We start from the raw sequence: 25109 nt of genomic DNA, 5'->3' as shown, positions 1-25109 counted from the left end.
CAGATGCCTATTTGACTTTAATAGCAGACCATAAAAGGTCCCATAACCATGTTAGGGGAGTACACAATCACCAAACAAAGATTGTGCCCGTCCAGCCTACCCTCCACAATCACATACCTCCCCTCCTTGTCTGCGTGTGCCATCACCATGCAGAGTTTTCTAATCAATAATGTTATTGCAAATATTAAAGTGATATGATCAGTGACATCATAGAAGATATACTGAGTGATATAATATCTGGTATAATTAGCAGTGCATGGTGAGGGCGCAAGATACAGTTACCTTAGGGCAGGAGTTATAGTTACTTGAAATAACTAACTATAACAGCTGAATTTCTATGTTTTTAATGTATTTAAATTCAGAACCTAACTATAACATCCCTGTAGCCTTCAGTTTTCTCCAAGGAATTTTTAAGTTTTTTTTTTTTTTTAAATAATGCTAATTCATAACTATAACCTAATTTTTTTCCAATTATTTTTTTTAAGTTTTTATTTTTTTATTTGTACTTATCAGGGGGTTGGTCGCAGGGCCTGCCCCCAATGCATACCCAACCACCCCTGAACGCATCTATCTCAGCGCCACTTACGGCCATGGCTGCGCACACTCTTCAGCCATGTGTGGCAGGAGTTGGCCTTGGCAAAGAGCAAGGTTGGATAATTTGCAGCGCTTCAACAGCAGCACCTGTTTTATTTCTATATACAATTGCTTCCTGTTGTGATTTAATTTCTGTGAATTGAGCATTGGTGCTAGAATGCATCTTGAGCTGCTTATTTAACCAAGGAGATTCCAGAGTTTTGTGCAAAATGTCTACCCCACTGGAGTACCTTCTACTGCGTAATTAGTAAGTGCTACCTCACTGGCTAAATATATAAGGCACCTACCACACTACAGCGGCGTTAAAGACCACAAAGTAACAGCTCTAGTGACAGTGTATTCGTAATTTTGGCAGTGCGATATTTCTTCCAACGTTCACATACAGAAATCTACAATAACATGAATCTTGGTGTGGCAACGACTACGAAGAGTTGAATCTCCAACAAACAAGTGCGTTTTCTCTTACTTCTATTCAGAAAATGCTTTGGTGGAGATGTGTTCATATTCCTTTGCATCAAGCGCACGTCTTAACTTCCGGCTGGGAAACATGCTCTGGGTGCTTCTTAGTAAGCTATACACCTCCTTGGGAAAAGGCTGGAAGACCTTGCATACCAAACAGGCCGGGCGTCTAGGTTATTTTACATACTGGTGGTTGTTAAAAGCAAAAACAATGATGTTTTGTTCTCCATGGGACTGCAGGGGGAGCCTCCAATGGGAGCCACTATTGCTCCTGCATGCAGGGAGCAGCTTAAAATGCTGCTCTATTCGTGCGGGAGCAATCCTTTCAGCTGGCAGGAAAACAGACAAAAAGTCCTCTCCCAGTGAGCTGCAGCAGTTTTCCTGCTCTCACCCGCTGGGAGCAGACCTACAGTTTGTTCTCAGTTGGCAGGAGTTGACAAAGCTCCTGCCATGCGAAAGCAAACTGCTATCTTCTGAAGGTAGCCCCCTAAGGGGACAGGGAGCTGACCCTGGGGGTGACAATCCTCAGGGCCATCAGTGGCTCCCTGAGGGGTTCTGCGGATTCTCTCTTTTCATAGGACGGCCCCAGGAAGTGGTTGGCCCCAGGGCCATATATGGCTTGGGAGAGGAGCCATATATGGCTTGGGAGAGAGGCCATGAGGCCTCCCTCCACCATCCTTTTCATTTCTGGCCCCAGGGGAGAGGTGGTCCCAGGGCCATCTAGGGCTATGGAGAGGAGTTCTGCACTGCCCCCTCATAATAAATTAAGTATACCCTGAGGAGTTCGAGGTTCCCAGGCCAATAACCAGGAGCAGCACGGGGATCTGCACAGTCCCCCTCCAATTTTCCTAAAAAGCCCATGGGAAGTGGTGGTCCCCGGGGCTCCAAGCAGCCTGTAGAGGGGGGTAAGCTTAGCCCCCCCTCCAATAAACCATATAAAGCCCCAGAGAGATATGGTCGCTGGCGCTCAAAGAAGCCTGAGGAGGGAGCCAGTGTGTGACCCCCCCCCTCCCTTTTTTAATAAGCTGCTTGCACTAGGACCTAGCCCACCCGGGTGCTGACAAAAAAAAGCAAGCCAGGTAACCTGTCTTTTATTTCTATTTTTTGCCTGATCCGGTGTGGGTTCCACTGAAATATGGGGAAAAATGCTTTTCTGCAGTAGTCTCACACCAGGGCTAGGAGGTTGGGGTATTTCTACCTTGCCCTTTTTCTTTATTCTTACTTTTTTTTTATTTTTGGGGGGTGGGTGACCTGGCTGAGTGCGAGTTCTAAAACGGATGCCAACACCTTCCTGGTTGTCGGATACGTGGAGGATCCGCAACTGTACATTTACACATTTGTTTTTCAGTTAATCTCTACAACTACTTAAATCACAAAAGAACACTTTTACTCTACTGTATTGTACCAAGAGCTAGATTTATGCCAAATGTGGTGTAAATCCATCCAGCAGTTCAGGCTGTAGTAGTGTTCAAAATCCTTATGGGAAATTGCATAGAGAAAATGCATTTTGTGACCCATCTCCCTTTTTCTTAGGTCCTGCTCGACGGATAACTCCGCAACTTTCAAGGCAGCACTTGAAGATGGTGGCAAAGTAATTTAGAAAATGTCATAAATATTTGTCAAACTGCACCAAAGTTATTGGCAAAACAAAAAAACACTTACTGTCGAAACTTGGTCCTAACCATAATTACCTGCTGGTAAAAGCCAGATGGATATACATGTATATAAATATATATTCACTGGAAAAAGCCCAAGTTTACAGGGGTGTTTTAGTTTGGAAACCGAATAAAAAAATAAAAAAACAGAAATTCACTTAACAAAATCAAAGGTTACAGGGACGTAATGTTATTAGGCTCACATTTTAAATGTACAAACCATAGAAATTCACCAGTTAGAGTTATCTCAAGTAACTATACCTCATGCCCTAAGGTAACTATAACTCGCACCCTCGCAATACACTGCTAATTACACCCAGGTATTACAGCACTCATGACAACTTTTATATTGTCAATAAAAATATCAATGCAACCTTGGAAGACAAATTAATAAAGGAAAAACTGTGCATGGTAGAGATGCGAGTTCTAGTTACTCTAGGGCACTAGTTACAGTTACACCCCACCGCGCCCCCCCGTCCCAATGTGTGTGTGTATGTGGGGAGGGGAAAGGCTAAAGACCCCCACAATCCCAGCTGGCTCCGTGACTCCTGCAGGAGTCAGCACTGCTGTCACAGCAGCTCCCTCTCTGTGAGAGCAGTTTACTCCGGTCTCCCGAAATGCATCTCCGTGGGCAGGGAGACAGAGGAAACCTCTGCCTGCAGCGAGGGAGATCTGTTTGACTGTTTTGCCTCGCTGCGAGCAGTGTTTGCTGTGGCTTGGCAGCAGTTCTCAACACCCCCACCCACTACAACTGTTTACACCCCCGGGACGGTGGTGGGCCCCGAGAGGGCCAGTTAGTACCCCAGCACATTTCATGTTTTAAATGCTGTGGGGAAGTTGCGGTCCCCTGGGCAGGGGGTTAGGAGGGGCTTGTACTGGAGCACCCAAAATACATTCAAATCGGAAATGTCCACAGGACCTGGATATCCTGTGGGAGCCCACACTTTTTTCTTTGTGTTTTTTTGTAGCAATTTTGCAGCTAAAAAATTAAAAAATGCTTTTAAGCCCTGTGGGAGTCCCTCTGGGACCCCCACCACCAGAGCTAAGGGGTCAGGGTGTCCCAGCTCTGGCCCCTTTTCCTTGGGCCGGGTGCAGGACGAGCTGGTTACGTCCTTGGCACACAAGCGCTGTGGCCCAGGACGTAACCAGGTGGTTCCCAGCAAACAAGGGGTTTATCTTCACTAAGCCATAACGGTCAGCGATATACAAGTATGTTTTCCCTTCAGTATCTCATAAACTACTAAATGGATTTACACCAAAAACGCGAAAGCACAATCTGCGTACAGAAAGCTAGCTGTCTGCAAAGTTTGGTGTAATTCAGTCTAGAGGTTCGGACTGTAGGCGTGTTCATAGGTCCTCTGGGAATTAACATGAGAAATGCAACTTTTTTGCCCCCCACCCCCACTTCCCGGCACCCGCTTGACAAATCACCCCGAAACTTTACATGAACAGAATCACAGCCCACTTTTTTAGGATAATTTTGTGAAGATTCATCAAACAGTGCCAAAGATATAAGTCAGCCAAGAAACACTTTTTCTATGGTAACATGGTCCTCATAACTAACTACGTAGTGGCAGCCAACACTAGGTAATGCAAACACTCATATATAGATATATACACGCACAAACACACACATATGATATGTAGTTAATGTAATCTTTATACCATAAGTACAATTGAAATGTATAAATTCGTATTGGTAACTACCACATGCAAACATACCAAAATTAAATTACTTAAACTTCCTAAAGGTAGTCACCCACGTCAACAGGAGGGCGCGCTGGAACTAATATCCAATATAAGACATCAGCAAGCCAAAAAAATCAACGTGACGCATGCAAAATAACATCTGGATGAATTGATCAAACTGCTACTTCTAAATGTTCCATTAAGAATGTTTGGTGTGGAACATAGCAATACTTCTAATTAAAGTAATGTGAACAAAACAGATATGTGGTTACAAACCTCTTCCTCGAAAACCGCCTCCTCGTCCTCGACTCTCATAACCTACAAGATTAAATAAGCATTAACTGGCTGTGGAATATGACATACAAAACATTTTCAAACATCTCAAAAACTGACATTTTCTGTTTATCGAGTAAACTAAATATCATAGGAATATAGAGAAACAGAACAATATTTAAGTAAATCAGGTTACCATTTCAATAAGCAGCACATTACAGAAATTAAGCATCGACATTTGCATAAACTGCTAAAGCCAGAAAATTCAGCTTCTCACTTGACCTCTTAAACACACGCAATAAAAATTACATTCCAGACAATTCAATTCTTCTATATTCAGTTATATAATAACCATAAATCACATTAAAACAAACGTGTTACATACAAACCTTTAAAAAAGTATAAGCTTGCGTATTTAAAATCTTAAAAACTTCCAATTTTCATTTACAGTTAAAATTCGAAAGATCATGTTAAATAAATGAAAAAATGTACGCTGTTCCTCAAACATAGTCCCTTTTAAAAAAGACCCCACCCCGGACACACCAACACATCATCGATTATACGTAGCCACAAATAGGCTTGGCGATATTGCACAAAACCCTTTTTTTCATCTAAAATGTGCATAAAAATCACAAAACAAAGTAAAAGGAATTGAAGGCTGTAAGGACACCCCATTACAGGGGCAAGTTTGTATGGATTTCAAGTCATACTGGCCAAACGGGAAACAAATTACTACTAATTACTCCGAGTCGGAAGCAGGTACTAAGTGGCCTTCTCCAAACATTTTGTACTGTCAAAAGATACATCTCAGGACCAGTCTGCAGTTTTAGCATTAAGAAATCCCTCACAGTTGGTTTCCTTAGTTCCTCTGCCTCCCTTTTTGTTCTCAAAATGTAAAAAAAAGTTCTCCTTTACCCACCGTTTACCAATACGCTTTAGACATTGTGGGGTGTGAAACATTTCTAGGCAACCAAGGATTGTGGCAACCTCTTATATATGCCAACCAAAGGATATCCAGAGCTTGATCACACCCCATACAATCACGCAACATTTCCCTATTTAGGGAAGCACAATCATTTGACCAAATGGAGATTCACAGCAAAAGAGGCACAATCTTAATGCCATCCTCCACAAACATCAAATCCAGCTCCTCGCGTAGGCGAAACCCGGAGATATTTTGTCCCACTCCCAGTAACCTTCTACATAATCGATTTTCCTCTACCTGGGAGGCCATGCTACCCAAATGACCCCAGAGTGCTGCCCCATACATACTAACTGGGAGGCATTTAGGTCTATACACCTCAAGCAGAGGCTGTATAGGCTTTTTCCCCACTCTTGAAGCAAACTCAAAAGTAGCTACTGCAGTAGCATTACAATGCGCACCTCGCCATGCAATACAGGGCTTCCATGTTCCGTTATCATAAAAAGCTACTCCTAAATAGGGAAAATCATGCACACTGCTAATGACTTGATCATTTATTATCAAAGCACCTACTTTGCTCAGTGGTTTACCACAGACCAGAAACTGGGAATTGATTCTGGTGACCTCTAAATCCAGATCAGACAAAGTCTCCATACACCTTAACCACTTCGCAGAGACCATTCATAGTACGGGCCGTAAGCTTTGCATCGTCCACATAGATCAGGAACGGGATACTTTTTCCATTTATTTTAGGAACATCTTTGCATCTTTCCACCAAAAAGTTGTGCAAGCCATTTGTGTATAAAAGAATCACAGTGGGGGCCAAAACACACCCTTGTTTCACACCTCTTAAAATTAAAGGATTCTGTGCATTCCCCATGAGTCCCATATCTTACGGAAGTATTAGTCCCCAAGTATAAGAGCAGCTCCACGATTTGGGGCTCCTTTACCATCAAAGTTAAGCGTTCCCACAATTTGCTGCAAGTTACTCTGTCAAAAGCACAGCTGAGGTCCATAAAGGCAAGGTACAAAGTACCCCTCTTAACCTTCGTATATTGAACGATCAACATGAGCAAATTCAGACATAGCTCCTGGGTCCCCAGCCCTTCCCTAAAACCATACTGCACCTTACTTATCACATCATGTTCTCTCATCCATTCCTCAATGGGCCTTAAAACAATTCAGCCCAGTATTTTCACCAAGGAATCTAGAAGTGAGATTGGGCAATAGGATTTGGGATCACTGCAGTTTCCCTTTTTAAACACGAGGACAATGCACGCAGATTTCCAAGAGGGAGGGATTCCTGCACTCATTACTGCATTTAAAACATTTAGGATTATAGGTGCGCACAAGTGAGAATAACATTTCCACAGGTCCACTGGAATTCCAACAGGACCAGGCGCTTTATGGCTTAAGCTATCTGGCATAGCCAGCATCAGATCCTCCAGTAAGAACCTGATAGACAAATTTGGGATGTAACCTGATGGCTCATCCATTTCTTCCCTATGAATTCCACCCAGGCAAACACTACAAAACTGAAATGACTCACCCACATATCAGGGGGAATATTGCAGCCCAGCCCCCCAGATGCTCCTGTCACCAAAGTACCCCTGTTTACTATCTTCCAGAACAAGCTTGAGTATTTAATGCGCGACACAGACTGCAAATACTCCCATTCCTGCTCTTTGAGCTGTGGTTTTCTCTTTTTCCGATCAAGTTTATACTGAGCCTGAACTCTTTGCACATGGACCTCAACTCTGGGCTGTGCCTTCAATGCCTTCTTCAAGGTTTTCTTTGCTGCATAATAGGGTTTATTAAACAATCCTCACTGATGCTTAGGAACGGCCTCTATTTTTGGACATAATTTCTTTAATGGCCTCATTTACTTTGTTTGCAGCAACAAACACTTGCCCCAGTGGGGGGTGATTCAGCAAAAAGAATCCCCATTATCAGATTAAAATTTTCCCCACCCTCTTTACCACCTATGGAATGCTCACCTGTCTCCAGCAAATTCTCCTACCCTGATCTTTTATTTTATTCTCAGACATACTGTCCCCCCCCCCCCACCCCACCCCCCCAAATCATTGATGTGCACTTATTGCCTGGAAAGCTTAGGGACACCGTAAGGGGGTTATGATCACTAAAATACTGCCGTTCAACCTCTCCATACTGGACCAATTTTCTCACTGATGAAGACACAAAAAGTTGATCTATTATAGACCCAGCCTCTCTCCCCACAAAAGATGGCACCCGATTTTCAGAAGCGGATTCTAGGTCAAAGATATTCAACAAACCTACAGCCCCTAAATAAGGGACCTAACCCTCGCAACCTGCGAACACGTTCTGATCCTGCTCAAAGGGATTCTCAGTGGTATAATAGCCCCCATCTTAGCGTTAAAGTCTCCAGATACAATTACATAGAATTCCATACTGCAGGATTCCAACCTTCCCTTCAATATCTGCAGCACAGAGAAAAGGGCCCTAATTTGGCAACCAGAATCCCATACTGCATTATAAAAATTTACCAGGACGTTATGTTTACAATTAATTTGGAATGCTCTAAAGATCTTAGAAATGCAAACCAGGGTAACTAGACCCCTCTTTGGACAACAAACAGGAACCCGTTTAGCCAGAACGGCAAACCTTTGGAATCCATCCCATACCGTTACTCCTTCTGACCAAGTTTCCAGAACTAAAATGAAATCGCAACCCAAAATAAACTTTACCCATTGCGTATCTTCCAGCTTTGCGTCATACTCCGCCACATTCCAAGAAATTAACCAAGTCCGGGCCGATAACTCACCCATCCCTCCCAACCCTGGGGTTGTAATAGGAGGCCCTAGGTGAACCACCTTAACTTTCTCCTCCTGTGTTGGCAAATACACCCCCCCAGGCAGTCAATCATTTGCCTACAAATCCAAGAGTACTGTGAATCTTTTTTTCAGTTCAGGCAATTTGCAAACCCTCCTGTAGTTTAGGAAAGCCCCTTACTTGGAGACCATTTAAGGGACGGGTGTGTGTATAAAAAAAACCTAAAGGCACCATACCAATCTTTTCGATTGCCTGAAGGACCAGAAGGTCAATGTATAGTGATGGAAGCAGATGTTGGGCTAAACCTGGGTATCTACAGTTTATTATGATACAGTCCCTAATTCCTTCCTTTTCTAGGGGGACACCCACCCAATCCTAACAAATAAAATATCCTTACAGTTAAAATCACAGTTTTTACTCAACCAATGTCCTGTCTTGTTCTTTAGCTGTTCAGTGGATTCAACTGTGCCCAGAGCTAACGGTGGAACGTTTTTAAGTATTACCACACAGGGGGCACAATCAGGTGGAAGCTCCAAGCGGGTGGGTAAAAGACCAACTCCAGAGTGCAAATTATGACCCCTCCTGTGCTCTTGTACCAACACTGTTTTCTCTCCAGTCCTACACATAGATCTTCCCCTAGTACCATTTCGACTAGGTTCCCTGTTGCAGTTACTCCCCCCTCACCCCCCCCCCCCACCTCCACACTTTGTGCCTGATATTGATGCTGACTTGACTGAGAAGTGTGCTTGGATCCTGCTAACCAGGCCCCAGCACCAGTGTTCTTTCACCTAAAATGTACCATTGTTTCCACAATTGGCACACCCCTGGCACATAGATAAGTCCCTTGTAAAAGGTACCAGTGGTACCAAGGGTCCTGTGACCAGGGAAGGTCCCTAAGGGCTGCAGCATATTTTGTGCCACCCTAAGGGACCCCTCACCTACACACTGCCATTGCAGATTGTGAGTGTTGGTGGGGAGAAAAAGGTAAATTTGACATGGCAAGCCCCTCAGGATGCCATGCACACAAAATACTGCCTGTGGCATAGATAAGTCACACCTCTAGCAGGCCTTAAAGCCCTAAGGCAGAGTGCACTATACCACAGGTGAGGACAGACACTATAGGGGTATATTGCTCATGCAGCTAAGTCCATTCTTAGACATTGTAAGTACAGTGTGGCCATATTAAGTATATGGTCTGGGAGTTTGTCAAAAACGAACTCCACAGCTCCATAATGGCTACACTGAGTACTGGGAAGTTTGGTATCAAACTTCTCAGAATAATAAACCCACACTGATGCCAGTGTTGGATTTATTAAACAATGCACACAGAGGGCATCTTAGAGATGTCCCCTGTATTTTACCCAATCCTTCAGTGCAGGACTGACTGGTCTGTGCCAGACTGCCACTGAGACGAGTTTCTGACCCCATGAGGTAAGAGCCTTTGTGCTCTCTGAAAACAAAGCCTGCCCTGGGTGGAGGTGCTTCACACCTCGCCCCTGCAGGAACTGTAACACCTGGCGGTGATCCTCAAAGGCTCATGCCTTTTGTTACAGCACCTCAGGGCATCCCAGCTAGTTGAGATGCCCGCCCCTCCGGCCACTGCCCCCACTTTTGGCGGAAAGGCTGGAGGAGGTAGTGAGAAAAACAAGGAGGAGGAGTCCACCAGTCAGGCAGCCCCTAAGGTGTCCTGAGCTGAGGTGACCCCTGCCTTTAGCAATCCTCCATCTTAAGTTTGGAGGATTCCCCCAATAGGATGAGGGATGTGCCCCCCCCCCCCCAGGGAGGAGGCACAAAGAGGGTGTAGCTACTGCCCTTCCAGACCTAAACGCCCCCCTAAATTTAGTATTTAGGGGCACGCAAGAACCCAGGAAATCAGAGTCCTGCAACCTGAACTAAAGAAGGACTGCTGACCTACAAGCCTGCAGAGATGACAGAAGACGACAACTATCGGCCTGTCTCCTGAAACGAAAACCTGCAACTAGCGACGCATCCAACAGGGACCTAGTCCCCACCATGAGAATACCAAAAAACAGAGCAAGGCAGAATCTGCATGCCCACCGAAAAAAAGATTTGCCATCAAATGGCACATCAAGGAGAGCATCCCGCACAGGAGCTGAAAAATTAGAAGGCGATAACCTATCCCTGCGACATATGGCAACAGACCCAGCCACGACCGGACTCACGGAATCGGTAGAATCCAGGCCTGTGCGAACCGTGATCAGAGCAGCCTGCTGACCATCCCTAACCAAAGGTGTCAGAGTAGTACGATCGTCTTCAGGGAGAGGTGGCAAAAAAATTTCCACTGAGTCATACAGAGTATGTGAGAAGTGAGCCAACACACAGGAGGTGTTAGTGGAGCAAAGGGTGGCACTAGAGAAGCGAACATGTGCCGGCCAGCAGCGCCAGCTGTCTGGCCTCTTGGTGCGGCGGGCTGGAAGAATTTGCGCCACGTCAGGAATGCCCAAAGCAATTTGTACCACAAAACTCAGAGGAGCAGGTTTGGTGGCAAAGGCAAAAGGGATCCTCTTGTGTCAGCTGGTGCCTGTGGGAAATAAACTGGTCCACAGAAGGACCAGAAAGAGGCTGGTTCCAGACGTCGAGTAGGATGTCATAAAGAGCCTCGCAATAAGGCAGAAGGGGTTCAGTGGGAGACTGATCCGGATGAAAATCCAATAACGGGTCTGTAGATAACTGCACCATTGGTAGTTGCAGTTGTAAAACAGCCGCCACCCGCCTCGACATGTCTGCCAATCCAGATGACGATAGTAGGCTGGACGCTGGAGGAGTCCAAGTCGCTTGCAGTGGCTAAGTCAAACATCCAAACAGAGGATGAACCGGGAAGGGTACCCGTAAAAGGAGCCTGAGAACGTGCAGAAGGCTCAGAAGATGGCTCCAGCTCACTAACCACATCCAATTCGAACGGCGACGTTCTCAGCATTGGGGACCCAGTCAGCTGATATCGAGTGGGGAGCGGCTGCGTCCGACTCTGGGAAAATCAGAATAGAAGTGTTGAGTGGAGTCAATTGGGCCAATGACAGCATGAAGGGCCTCGAGGCAATAGGATCAGGCGGAAGAGACAGAGGTCGCAAGAGGCCGTGCATCGGAGCCGATCTGACTCTTGAGTCGTGAGGCTGAAAGGGCACCAGGGTCGAAACCACTGGCGAAGACCCCTTCAGAGCACTCACCAGGGGCTCCAGAGGGAGGGGAGGACCCCAAGATGGAATGAATGGACGTGTAGTAGTCATGCATTTGGTCCAGAGTCGCCCCTGCGCCGGGATACAGCGAAAGGAAAGGGGTAGTCTTGAGCACAGACTTCACTGGAGGAGAGCACACACCCAATAACTGAACTTCAGACCAATGGATTTCATATAGCAAAAATAAATTTTCTTAATTAATTTTTACAACCACAAGATTCAAGTTTCAGGTAAGTACCTTAAACGTTTAATATTTCACACAGGTATCAACAGTACTTTGTTTGAAATAGTTAAGTAATACAGTTTTTGAAATATTGGCAATAATCTACTTTAGAAATGGACAGTAACATTTTCAGACAGTTCCTGGGGGGACGAAATGTTAGGTCTGTTTATAGATAAGTACAACACTTACAGGTTCAGTCTCTGGGTTTTAGGAAGTCCACCGGTTGGGATTCAAGTTAACACCAAACACCCACCACAAGCAACACGGGGTCAGCCGGGTTCAGAGGTCCAAGTTGAGCAAATTTAACGTGGGCTCCTATGGAGACAAGGGGTACTTGGAATCAGGCCTTCCTGCAGTAAAGTACCCGCGGCTCGGAGGGCATACCATGGGGGATTAGGAGAGCACTGGAGAGGCCCCAAGTAGGCACTAAACACACACCCTCAGAGGCACAGGGGCAGCTGGATGTAAATAGGACATCAGGTTTCCAATGCTGGTCTCTGAGGAGACCCGAGGGGGTCACTCAGAGGCTGCAGGCGAAGTCCAGGATGGTGTCTCAGGCGCACCACCGGTGGGACAGGGAGGAGGGCCTCCTGCTGAATGTTGAGGCACCGGGGGTCAGTTTCTCCAAGGCTTGGGGTCTGAAGGTGCAGTGTTTTCTTAGGCGGCTGATATCTTTGTCCGAAGCTTCACGGTCAGGGGGGTCCTCAGGATTCACTCTGCAGGCGTCTTGAAAAGGTGGATGTAGGAAAGGACGCTCTTTTTGGCATGCTTCCCACATTTTCTGCCTGATGTCAGTGTGTTTTTGACTGTGTCACTGGGATCCTGCTAGTCAGGACCTCAGTGCTTATGATTATGGCCTGCTTGTCATAGTGTTTCACTGTTTTCTAAATTGTCACTGGAGTCCTGCTAATCAGAACTCCAGTGCTCATGCTCTCTCTCCTTCTAGGTTTGTCACCACAGTTTACTGACTCCATTTTTCACTCCAAATTGGCAGACTGGACCGCCCCCCCCTTTAATTCCCTAGTATATGGTACATAGGTACCCAGGGCATTGGGGTTCCAGGGAATCCTTAGGGGCTGCAGCATTTCTTTTGCCATTTATAAGACCATACAAACACTTCTTCAGGACTGCCATTGCAGCCTGTGTGAAATAGCGCATGCACTATTTCAGAGCCATTGTCACTGCACCAGGTCAATTATAAGTCGCCTATATGTCTAACCTTCAGACCCTGAAGGCTAGGTGCAGAGTACCTGTGTGTGAGGGCACCCTTTAACTAGCAGAGGTGCCCCCACGTCGTCCAGACCCATTTTCCCGGACCTCATGAGTGTAGGGACACCATTATAAGTGTGCAACCCATACAGTTCAATACCTATATGTAGCTTCACAAAGGTAACTGAATATGGCCATGTAAGGTGTCTACCAACTGGGAATTGTACCCCAATACTGATTCCAGTATTGGTTGCACAATTCCATGCACTTTAGGGGCTCCACCATGGCCCCCAAGTACTGCCTTCTGAGGTTTCCACTGCAGCCCCAGCTGCTGCCAGCTCACAGACAGACAGGCTTCTGCCCTACTGGGGCTTGAGCAGCTCAATCCCAGGAAGGCAGAACAATGTATTTCCTTTAGGACAGGGATGTTACACCCTCTAACTTTGGAAATAGGTGTTACAGGCATGGGGGGGGGTATCCTCTGGAAATGCTTTGAAGGGCACAGATGGTGTCCTCCTTGCATAATCCAGTCTACACAGCTTCAGGGACCTTCAGTCCCTGCTCAGGCGCAAAACTGGACAAAGGAAAGTGTAGTGACCACTCTCCTGTCCATCACCACCCCAGGGTGGGGCCCAGAGCCCCCCCTAGTGTGTTCTTGGGTTCTGCCATTGTGTTTTCAGGATGGTCAGAGAACTCTGGGAGCATCTGAGTGGCCAGTGCCAGCAGGTGACGTCAGAGACCCCTCCTGGTAGGTGCTTACATGGTTAGGTGACCAATCCCCCTCACAGGACTATTTAGGGGCTATTTAGGGTCTCTCCTCTGGGTGTTTCTTCATATTCGGATTTCAAGACTCCTGCAGGAATCCTCTGCATTCTTTACTTTATCTTCTACCGACAGATCAATCGCTGACTGCTTCAGGAACTCTACAAAACTTCAACAAAGAAGCTATGATGACTTCTGCAACATTGTAACTTCAGCTCCTGCCAGCAACTGCAACAGTTTCCAGGTCGTGCATCCTCTGGGGACTGTCTGTCTTCAGCCTGCACCAGAAGAACTGAAGGAATCTCCTGTGGAGTGACGGAGTCACTTCCCTTCTTCAGCAGGCACCTCTCTGTAGCGACAACCGGTGGCTTGGGTCTCCTCTCCAGACAACAGGTGTGGATCCAGCGGTAGTGGTCTAAAGTGACTCCGGCAGTCCCAACGTTCAGCTGTCCAATTTTGGTGGAGGTAAGACCTTGTCTCCCCACCTAAGACAGTACCCTGTGCACTGCGTGAAGTGCAGTTGCCAAGGCTTGGGTGCGACCTTCCCAGAAGTTCTTCATGCACAATACAGCTTAGGCCCCCAGCACTCCGTCCTGTGACGCACAGCTTTCTGAGTGGTTCTCTGGTGGCGTGGGAATCCTTGTGTCGTGCTGTGTGGGCCTCCATTTGCACCTTCTTTGTCCCCGTGCATTGGGATTCCTGTTCTTCTGAGGGCTCTCTGAGTTGCTGAGAGCCCCCTCTTTCTCCCCCTCTTGTGTAGAGGCCACCAAGTCCCTTCTGGTCCCGAGCAGCACCATTTTCCACTAACCGCAAGCTTCGCATTTACCAAGGCTTGTTGGCAAAATCCAGCGACTCAAACCAGACTACATTCATCCTTCCCACGTGGGACATCTGCACCAACCAGGAACCCCCCCATCTGTCTTCTTTGGTGCAATTCTGACTTTGTCTTGTCACCAGTGGTTCCACTTTTGCATCTTCATTTGGGTTAGCAGGGGCTCCTGTTCTCCCTGGACTCTTCAGTGCTTCTTGGACTTGGTCCCCTGCTTCCACAGGTCTTCAGGTCCAGGAATCCATCATTGGTGTCTTGCAGTCTTCTTCTGGTTCTTGCAAAATCTTCTATCACATGTTTGCGTGTTCTAGAGAAGTTACTGTTATTTACTCCTGCTTTCCTGGGCTCTGGGTTCCGTTCTGTTACTTACCTTTGGTGTTTTCTTACACTCCCAGCACCACTCTACACCCTACACTTGCCTAGGTGGGAAACCGACTTTTCTATTCCACCATTTTAGTATATGGTTTGTGTCCCCCCAAGACCCATTGCAACCTATGGTGTTTTTCAATATTTGCACTATTTTCCTACTGTGTACTTACTTCTTTCTGGTTACGAGTGTATATATTGTGTGATTTACTTACCTCCTAAGGGAGTATAGCCTACAAAGTATTTTTGGCATTGTGTGACTAAATGAAAATGTCACTTACCCAGTGTACATCTGTTCGTGGCATCAGTCGCTGAAGATTCACATGTTGTGCATAGCCCGCCATCTGGTGTTGGGTCGGAGTGTTACAAGTTGTTTTTCTTCGAAGAAGTCTTTCGAGTCACGGGACCGAGGGACTCCTCCTCTTTGTCTCCATTGCGCATGGGCGTCGACTCCATCTTCGATTGTTTTCCCCGCAGAGGGTGAGGTAGGAGTTATTTGTTAGTAATAGTGCCCATGCAATGGAGTGAATAAGTATGTACCTAACTAAGATTTAATATATTTACAAATGTACAAAGTTGAAGCTAACTTCCAAACGGCTACAGGCTCCCGGGGAGGTGGGTGGGCACATGTGAATCTTCAGCGACTGATGCCACGAACAGATGTACACTGGGTAAGTGACATTTTCAGTTCAATGGCATCTGTCGCTGTAGATACACATGTTGTGCATAGACTAGTAAGCAGTTATCTCCCCAAAAGCGGTGGCTCAGCCTGTAGGAGTGGAAGTAGTCTGAAATAAGGTTCTTAGTACGGCTTGACCTACTGTAGCTTGTTGTGCTGATAGCACGTCTACACAGTACTGCTTGGTAAATGTGTGAGGCGTAGACCATGTGGCTGCCTTACATATTTCGTGCATTGGAATATTCCCTAGGAATGCCATGGTAGCGCCTTTCTTTCTGGTTGAGTGTGCCCTTGGTGTAATGGGCAGTTGTCTTTTTGCTTTAAGGTAGCAGATTTGGATGCACTTAACTATCCACCTGGCTATACCCTGTTTCGATATTGGGTTTCCTGCGTGAGGTTTTTGAAACGCAATAAACAGTTGTTTAGTTTTTCTGATGTTTTTAGTTCTGTCGATGTAGTACATTAGTGCTCTTTTGACGTCTAATGTATGTAGTGCCCTTTCAGCTATGGAATCTGGCTGTGGGAAGAACACTGGTAGCTCTACCGTTTGATTTAGGTGGAACGGTGAAATTACCTTTGCCAAAAATTTAGGATTGGTCCTTAGGACTACTTTATTTTTGTGTAGTTGGATAAAAGGTTCTTGTATTGTAAACGCCTGAATTTCACTTACTCTTCTCAGAGATGTGACAGCGATGAGAAATGCGACTTTCCATGTTAGGAATTGGATTTCGCAAGAGTGCATAGGTTCAAAGGGTGGACCCATGAGTCTTGTTAAGACGATGTTGAGGTTCCATGAAGGAACGGGTGGTGTCCTTGGTGGTATAATTCTTTTGAGGCCTTCCATAAATGCTTTAATGACAGGTATCCTAAATAGTGAAGTTGAATGGGTAATCTGCAGGTATGCAGATATTGCTGCTAGGTGTATCTTAATGGAAGAGAAGGCCAGGTTTGATTTTTGTAAGTGTAGTAAGTAACCCACTACATCTTTTGGAGATGCGTGTAATGGTTGAATTTGATTATGATGGCAATAGCAAACAAATCTTTTCCATTTGCTTGCATAGCAGTGTCTAGTGGATGGTCTTCTGGCTTGCTTTATGACTTCCATACATTCTTGTGTGAGGTTTAAGTGTCCGAATTCTAGGATTTCAGGAGCCAGATTGCTAGATTCAGCGATGCTGGGTTTGGATGCCTGATCTGTTGGTGTTGCGTTGCGTTAACAGATCTGGCCTGTTGGGCAACTTGACGTGGGGTACTACTGATAGGTCTAGCAGTGTTGTGTACCATGGTTGCCTTGCCCACGTTGGTGCTATCAGTATGAGTTTGAGTTTGTTTTGACTCAATTTGTTTACTAGATATGGGAGGCGAGGGAGAGGGGGAAAAGCGTACGCAAATATCCCTGACCAGTTCATCCATAGGGCATTGCCTTGAGACTGCCTGTGTGGGTATCTGGATGCGAAGTGTTGGCATTTTGCGTTCTCCTTCGTTGCAAATAAGTCTATTTGAGGTGTTCCCCAACGTTTGAAGTAAGTGTTTAGAATTTGGGGGTGAATTTCCCACTCGTGGACCTGTTGGTGATCTCGAGAGAGATTGTCTGCAAGTTGATTCTGGATCCCTGGAATAAACTGTGCTATTAGGCGAATGTGGTTGTGAATTGCCCATTGCCATATTTTTTGTGCCAGCAGGCACAGCTGTGTCGAGTGTGTCCCCCCCTGTTTGTTTAGATAATACATTGTTGTCATGTTGTCTGTTTTGACAAGAATGTATTTGTGAGTTATGATTGGTTGAAATGCTTTTAATGCTTGGAAAACTGCTAGTAGTTCGAGGTGATTTATATGCAGCTTTCTTTGATGTACGTCCCATTGTCCTTGTATCACCTGTGGTGATTGAGGTGTGCTCCCCACCCTGTCATGGAAGCATCTGTTGTTATCACGTATTGTGGCACTGGGTCTTGGAAAGGCCGCCCTTTGTTTAAATTTATGTTGTTCCACCATAGAAGCGAGAGGTATGTTAGGCGGTCTATCAACACCAGATCTAGAAGCTGACCCTGTGCTTGAGACCATTGTGATGCTAGGCACTGTTGTAAGGGCTGCATATGCAACCTTGCGTGTGGGACAATGGCTATGCATGAGGACATCATGCCTAGTAGTTGTAATATCATCTTCGCCTGTATTTTTTGTGTTGGATACATGCGTTGTATAATCTTTTGGAAATTTTGAACCCTTTGTGGACTTGGAGTGGCTATTCCCTTTGTTGTATCTATTGTGGCTCCTAGGTATTGTTGTACCTTGGACGGCAGAATGTGTGATTTTGCATAGTTGATGGTGAAACCGAGTTTGTAGAGGGTTTGCATGACCTGATCTGTGTGGTGCGAGCACCTTGTCAGTGAGTCGGTCTTGATGAGCCAGTCGTCTAGATACGGGAATACGTGTATTTGCTGCCTTCTGATGTGTGCAGCCACTACTGCTAGGCACTTTGTGAAGACTCTTGGTGCAGTTGTTAAACCGAAGGGCAATACCTTGAATTGGTAATGTATTCCTTTGAATACGAACCTTAGGTATTTCCTGTGCGACGGATGTATTGGTATGTGGAAATACGCGTCTTTGAGATCTAAGGTTGTCATGTAGTCCTGTTGCTTTAGCAATGGTAACACTTCTTGTAGCGTGACCATGTGAAAGTGTTCTGATTTGATGTAGGTGTTTAGTGTTCTGAGGTCTAGGATTGGTCTCAGTGTTTCGTCCTTTTTTGGTATTAGGAAGTACAGTGAATAAACTCCTGTGTTTATTTGTGTGTTTGGTACTAGTTCTATTGTGTTCTTTTGCAATAATGCTTGAACTTCTATCTCCAGAAGGTCTGAATGTTGTTTTGATAAATTCTGTGCTTTTGGTGGTATGTTTGGAGGGATTTGTAGAAATTCTATGCAATAACCATGTTGGATAATTGCTAAGACCCAAGTGTCTGTAGTTATTTCCTCCCATGCTTGGTAATACTGACCTATTCTTCCCCCCACTGGTGTTGTGTGGAGGGGATGAGTGACATGTGAGTCACTGTTTGGTTGTAGGGGTTTTGGGGCTTTGAAATTTTCCCCTATTCCTAGGGAATTGTCCTCTGTATTGGCCCCGAAAGCCTCCCCTTTGGTACTGTCCCTGGTAGCTGGACGGTGTTGCCTGTGAGGTGCTGGCTTGTGTGGCTTGACCCCGAAAGCCCCCTCTAAAGGTTGTTTTGCGGAAGGTGTTGTAAGTGCCTCTGCTCTGCGGGGAGTAGAGTGCGCCCATGGCTTTAGCAGTGTCAGTGTCCTTTTTGAGTTTCTCAATCGCCGTGTCCACTTCTGGTCCGAAAAGTTGTTTCTCATTGAATGGCATATTGAGCACTGCCTGCTGTATCTCTGGTTTAAAACCAGACGTTCGTAGCCATGCGTGCCTTCTTATAGTCACAGATGTGTTAATTGTTCTTGCAGCTGTGTCCGCTGCATCCATAGAGGAGCGTATCTGATTATTAGATATGTTCTGTCCTTCCTCAACCACCTGTTTCGCCCTTTTTTGTAGCTCTTTGGGTAGATGCTCAATGAGGTGTTGCATCTCGTCCCAATGGGCTCTGTCATAGCGCGCAAGTAGTGCTTGAGAGTTAGCGATGCGCCACTGGTTTGCAGCTTGTACTGCGACTCTTTTTCCGGCTGCATCGAACTTGCGGCTCTCTTTATCTGGGGGCGGTGCATCCCCAGATGTGTGGGAGTTGGCTCTCTTGCGAGCTGCTCCTACTACGACAGAATCTGGTGGCAGCTGTGAGGTGATGAAAACAGGGTCTGTGGGAGGTGCTTTATATTTCTTGTCCACTCTCGGTGTTATAGCTCTACTCTTGACCGGCTCCTTGAAGATTTCCTTTGCGTGCCGAAGCATCCCTGGGAGCATAGGCAGGCCTTGGTAGGAGCTATGGGCTGGAAGAGAGGGTGTTGAATAAGAAGTCATCCTCGACTGGTTCCGAGTGTAGGGACACGTTGTGGAACTCTGCTGCTCTAGCCACCACTTGTGAGTATGCTGTGCTATCTTCCGGTGGTGAGGGCTTTGTAGGATACGCCTCTGGACTGTTGTCCGACACTGGGGCGTCGTATAAGTCCCAAGCGTCTTGGTCCTGATCACCTTGGCTCATGGTGGTGTGAGCCGGGGAATGTGATGGAGTTTGTGCCGGTGAAACGTTAGTTACAGGTGGAGGAGAGGGTGGCGGAGTTACCTTTTGAGAGGGTAGCGGAGTTACCTTTTTCACCATTTTTGTTTGTGGTGCTTGGTCTGATTGAAACTCCAGTCTCCTTTTTCTCCTAATAGGGGGAAGGGTGCTTATTTTCCCTGTTCCTTCCTGTATAAAAATAAGTTTCTGAGTGTGGTCCACTTCGGGGGATTGCAACTCTTCCTCAAATCTATGCTTTCGCATCTGAGAGGACAGTGATTGCTCCTCTGAATAGGAACCGGTAGTTGGGTCGGTTGCGGGTTGTTTCGGCACCGAAACCCTGGCTGTACTCTTTTTCGGCTCCGAGGTGACCTTCTTCTTTTTCGGAGTCGAACCCTCTCGGCGTCGATCTTCCTCGGTGCCGCTGTCTCTGCGTCGAGCAGTTTCGGCTCCGCTATCTCGGCGTCGATGTTTTTCAGCAGCACTTTCTCGGTCCCGAGAAGGCTGCGCGCCGGTGTCTCGACCGGAGTCGGGCGATCTCGGCACCATTTCGGCCTTTTTCGGTGCCGACGGTCGGTCACCGAATTTATGGGTCGAGCCATGGCCTGATGGCAGTGGCGTCCCCTGGGCCTTGTCACTTTTCTTGTGTGCTGGCTTCGACGTCTTACTCACAGTTTTTTGGTCGTCGAATTCCTCGGAGTCCGAATCATGGAACGAGAAGGGTTCTTCTTCCTCTTGTTCCTCGAACTCTCGGTGAGCTGTCGGCGTGGACGCCATCTGCAGTCTTCTGGCTCGACGGTCACAGAGTGTTTTTCGGGACCGGAACGCATGACAGGCCTCGCAAGTCTCTTCACTGTGCTCAGGTGACAGGCACAGGTTACAGACCAAGTGTTGGTCTGTATACGGGTATTTGTTGTGGCATTTAGGACAGAAACGGAACGGGGTCCGTTCCATCAGCGTTGGTTTACACGTGGTCGGGCCGACCAGGCCCCGAAGGGGGATCGAAAACCACCCCGAAGGGTACCGGAGCTCTTCACTCTTCGAATCGGTGTCGATCCTAACTAAGCCGATCCCGAACGCAACAATACCGACGTAATTTTTCCGATATTTAGCTAACTTTCCGTTCCGAAACCCGGAGCGAAAGGAACACGTCCGAACCCGATGGCGGAAAGAAAACAATTGAAGATGGAGTCGACGCCCATGCGCAATGGAGACAAAGAGGAGGAGTCCCTCGGTCCCGTGACTCGAAAGACTTCTTCGAAGAAAAACAACTTGTAACACTCCGACCCAACACCAGATGGCGGGCTATGCACAACATGTGTATCTACAGCGACAGATGCCATCGAACATAAAGTACCTTTATTTTTGGTAACACCGAGTATTGTCTTTGCACATCTCCTAAGTCAGCCTTGGCTGCTCTGCCTACAGCTACCTCTAAACAGCCTGCCTTCTAGACACTGACTACATTTCACTCATAAGGGATAACGGGACCTGGTATAAGGTGTAAGTACCTTTGGTACCCACTACAAACCAGGCCAGCATCCAACAGTGGGGAGGTCAGGGTGGGCACTTGCTCGTAATCGCATGGGGACCCTCTCTTGCTGGTTGGACCACCTGGACACGGGCTGTGGGCATCAGGTGCACAGAGGTCAGGACTCCGGCATCTGGAGTGACGTGGGAGTCTTTGCTTCTAAGTATTTTTTGACAGAGCCGCTGTCCTCTTGAGTTCTTGGTCCTTTTGGGTGCAGGGCAGTCCTCTGGAGTTGGGCAGAGGTCGCTGGTCCCACTGGACGCGTCGCAGGTCTTTTGCAGGTTCGTTGAATCAAAGTTGGCATCAACACTAGTCAAAAAGTGGGGCAGTAGCCAAGCCAATAGTAGCACTTTCCTACAGCCCTTGAAACTCAACCCCTAGGCCTGCTACTAGGAGCAGATGGCTGCCCCTGTTTCAAACTCCCACTTTCGGCAGGAGCAACAGCAGGAAAACCAAAGAAAGGACAGTGGGAGTGGACCAAACTAGCTTGCGCCCCCCCCCTCCCAAGGTGTTGTATGTGAGGTTACCTCTCCATTTAATTTCCCTCAAATCAGGTGTAGGGAAGTGACCTCTGTCCACAGGAAGTGGTCACTTAGTGGGTGTAGCCACCCTAAGGTAGCTGACCCACTGTTCAGTACCAGGTTCCATCTAAAACGCCCCCGGAATACAGTATTTAGTGGGCATCCCTAGACCAAGATACTCAGATTCGACAGACAGAAAGAGATGAGTAACAAGAAATAGACATAAGAACTGTGGACCTGCTGCACAAAGAAAAGGTGCAAACCCTGCCTGCTGCACCCAGGACCCGACAAATGCTGAAGAGGAGCTGCCAGACAATTGGAAAAACTCTAATGAACTCCAGAGGACCTCCAGGCTTTGCAATTTGTCTGAGAACTCCTGTCAAATTCGAGGCACCACCTCTAAATCCACAAGGATTCAACAAGCCAGTGAGGTCTACTTCACTGCAAGGACACTAACTATAGAATCAGAAGCCACAGTGTATCAAACTTCACACCAATGACCACGAGGATAAACCCTGCCTGTGTGCAAAGCTTGGTGGCACTGCACCCTCTAGCGGCTAAACCGTAACAGTACCTGTGGTATTGGTCACCTAGTTTCTGACATCTGGACAGAAAGGCCCACCAGGGTCTGTGAAAGGACTAGTCGAGGCACTTCAGAAACAACCCGGACTTCTCACCAGAGTACCCCTGTTATCCTGCAACTGACCCTTGAACCGAAGTACCTCTTGCTTCTGAGGTCACAGCTTCTGGCTCACCAACTCGCTCTACACCCAAGCTGCCCTGTGCCCTTCATCGAGGATCCAACTGTGTTCCAAGGGTCCCCCATCCCTTGCTCTCCAAGGGGGACCCCCAAGACTCACCTTTAAACTTACCTGTGCAGTGCTTTCCCAAGTGGTCCCCTTGCAGTGGCCCTTGCACCAGCTCCTGAGACCTTCCCCCTTCTGCTCCCACCGGAGCCGTGAACCGCCCAAATTTCTCCAGCTGACACAGTGTGCCCACTGAAGGCCTCGACCAACCTCAAAAGATGAGTTTGGTTAACGTACTGTATGATTTTATATGCATTTTTAAATGTTATCCTCCACTGATTCCTATTGTGCGTAATTAAACACAAATCGACTATTAAACTTCAAAAATGCATATCTCGAAAAGTATTGAACAAATTTAGATGATCTTGGTCTTAAAATGTATATAAAAATCTTAAGTATTTTTATAAATTGGTCTCAAGTTATTCCTTGGAGTGTGCAAGTTGCAAGATTGATACTGTGAGTACAGCAAATGCTTTGCACTTCTCTAAGATTGGCCTAACTGCTCGACCAAGCTACCATAACAATTAGAGCATTAAGTGGTCTAGTTTTTAACCCTGTAAACCAACATGTGGTTGCCTGGACCGCCTGCCCAGTGTGCCTAGCTCTGCACACTACATAGAGGGCCAGCCTCCTACACAGGTTTAGAGCCGGTGTATCCAACCAGTCGATCACAAGCTACCAGTAGCTCCCAGACCCTTTGAGAGTAGCTCACAGCCTCGAGTTAATTTTTAAATAAGCACAGGGTCAAATATTTTTCTTTTAAAATTAAGGGAAGGCTGCGTTGATTTCACATTATTATCATCCGACTGCAGGTAGCATTGTCTGCTAAGGGGCGGTGCTGGAGTCCGTTTAAAATCCCAGGCACAGAGGTGATTAATTGAAGCACTAGGGTATTTAAGTCTTAAATAAAAGTCCTTGTTTACTCACTATTGGAGGCGAGAACAAAATTATTTTTTCTCATTGCTTTTAAATTGGCGAAAATTCAAATGAAACATTAACTTTTCATTTGAATATGTTTTTTTATAGTGTTGCATTACAACGGCAGGCCTCTTTGCTCCCAGTGGCCAGTAGAACACTGTGCCATATTTATAACTTGAGAAATAGTCATTTTTTAAATAGAAGAAATGTAAAATGCAGAAAAATGTTGCACAGTATGAAGATTTTGCACTTTGTTTTTCTCCCATTAAAAAATATATAAAATGGCTGTATATTTGTGGTATGCATGTACTGTGCCACACATGGCAAAACTTATGTCCTGTGCCACAAGTACATACGACACAGGCTCTCAGTTACCCATATACATATATCCCAACCTCAGACTTCCACTCACCAGCCCCACACACAACCTCAAGATCATCCTGGACACCCATCTGTCCAGGCAGCAATAGATTAACACAATCTCATCGGCCTAGTTCAACATCTTCCGCAAGATCTTCCACTGGATACTCATCTCCACAAGGAAGTCACCAAACCCGTCATCTCCAGCCGCCTCGATTACAGCAATGCACTATATGTCGGAATCTCCAAACAGTTCAAAGTTGCCTTTAGATCATCCAGAACGGCGCAGCAAGACTCGTCCTCGACCTCCCCAAAAGGACCAGCATCACTCCCCATCTCAGGGCACTAAATTGGCTCCCCATACATACAATATGACTCTTCAAACTTCTCACGCACACATACAGGGCCCTCCACAACACCGGACCCACCTACATCAACAACAGTCTCACGTTCCACCAACCAACCAAAGAACTCTGCTCACCCACACAGAATTTCCTCCCCCACCACCTCCGCTCTTTCCCTTCCCTGAAGGACTTTAGAAAACAGCTAAAGTCTTGACTCTTGTACCACCACCGCCAGTGAGACAAGCCCCGCAGCACCAATCCAGCACCTGGAGACCCCTCCTCCTCACCAGGGTGACAAAGTTGCACTCTACAAGAAGCTCCTGACTGATATGAAACAGTGTGACCACTTTTGGTAGATAAGAGGCCTATGAGCAATGCACCAGTTTATCAGAGTAAATAGCAAAGAAAGAAGGTTTGGATGACAAAGCATGAAACTCACTCACTCGATGCGCAGATGTAATTGCCACAAGGAAAGCTATTTTCAATGTGAGAAGCCTGAGGAAACAAATGTGGAGAGGCTCCAAAGGAGCACACATCAAAAAAAAGTTAGAACCAAATTAAAGTCCCACAAAGGCATAATAAATGGGGAAAGAGATGAGTAAGACCCTTCAGGTACCTATGCACAATAGGTGACTTAAAGAGGGCTGATCACACAAAGGCAAGAAGGAAGGAATGGCAGACAAAGCCCTTAAGAGTGCCCAAAGCAGAGCACTGCTGGGCAAGGAAAAGAATAAAAAGTACTGCTACAGAAAGGGGATCATGAGACCTTTCTAAGCAACCTGCCAAAAATGTCTTCCAACAGCAGA

General features: G+C 46.5%; 1 protein-coding gene across 7 annotated transcripts in view; it reads right to left on the bottom strand.

Annotated features, from left to right (window-relative positions):
• DDX4 (DEAD-box helicase 4) overlaps positions 1-25109 on the bottom strand; it is a 1597047-nt gene that overhangs the window by 952913 nt on the left and 619025 nt on the right. For all 7 annotated transcript variants that reach the window (XM_069222170.1, XM_069222215.1, XM_069222206.1 and 4 more), the window contains one exon: positions 4674-4715. In XM_069222170.1, coding sequence (XP_069078271.1) covers positions 4674-4715 — 42 coding nt within the window. The remainder of the gene's footprint in view (positions 1-4673; positions 4716-25109) is intronic.

Source organism: Pleurodeles waltl, chromosome 1_1 (assembly GCF_031143425.1).
Source record: "Pleurodeles waltl isolate 20211129_DDA chromosome 1_1, aPleWal1.hap1.20221129, whole genome shotgun sequence".
NCBI lineage: Eukaryota > Metazoa > Chordata > Amphibia > Caudata > Salamandridae > Pleurodeles > Pleurodeles waltl.
This window is presented reverse-complemented; position numbering and strand designations above follow the sequence as displayed.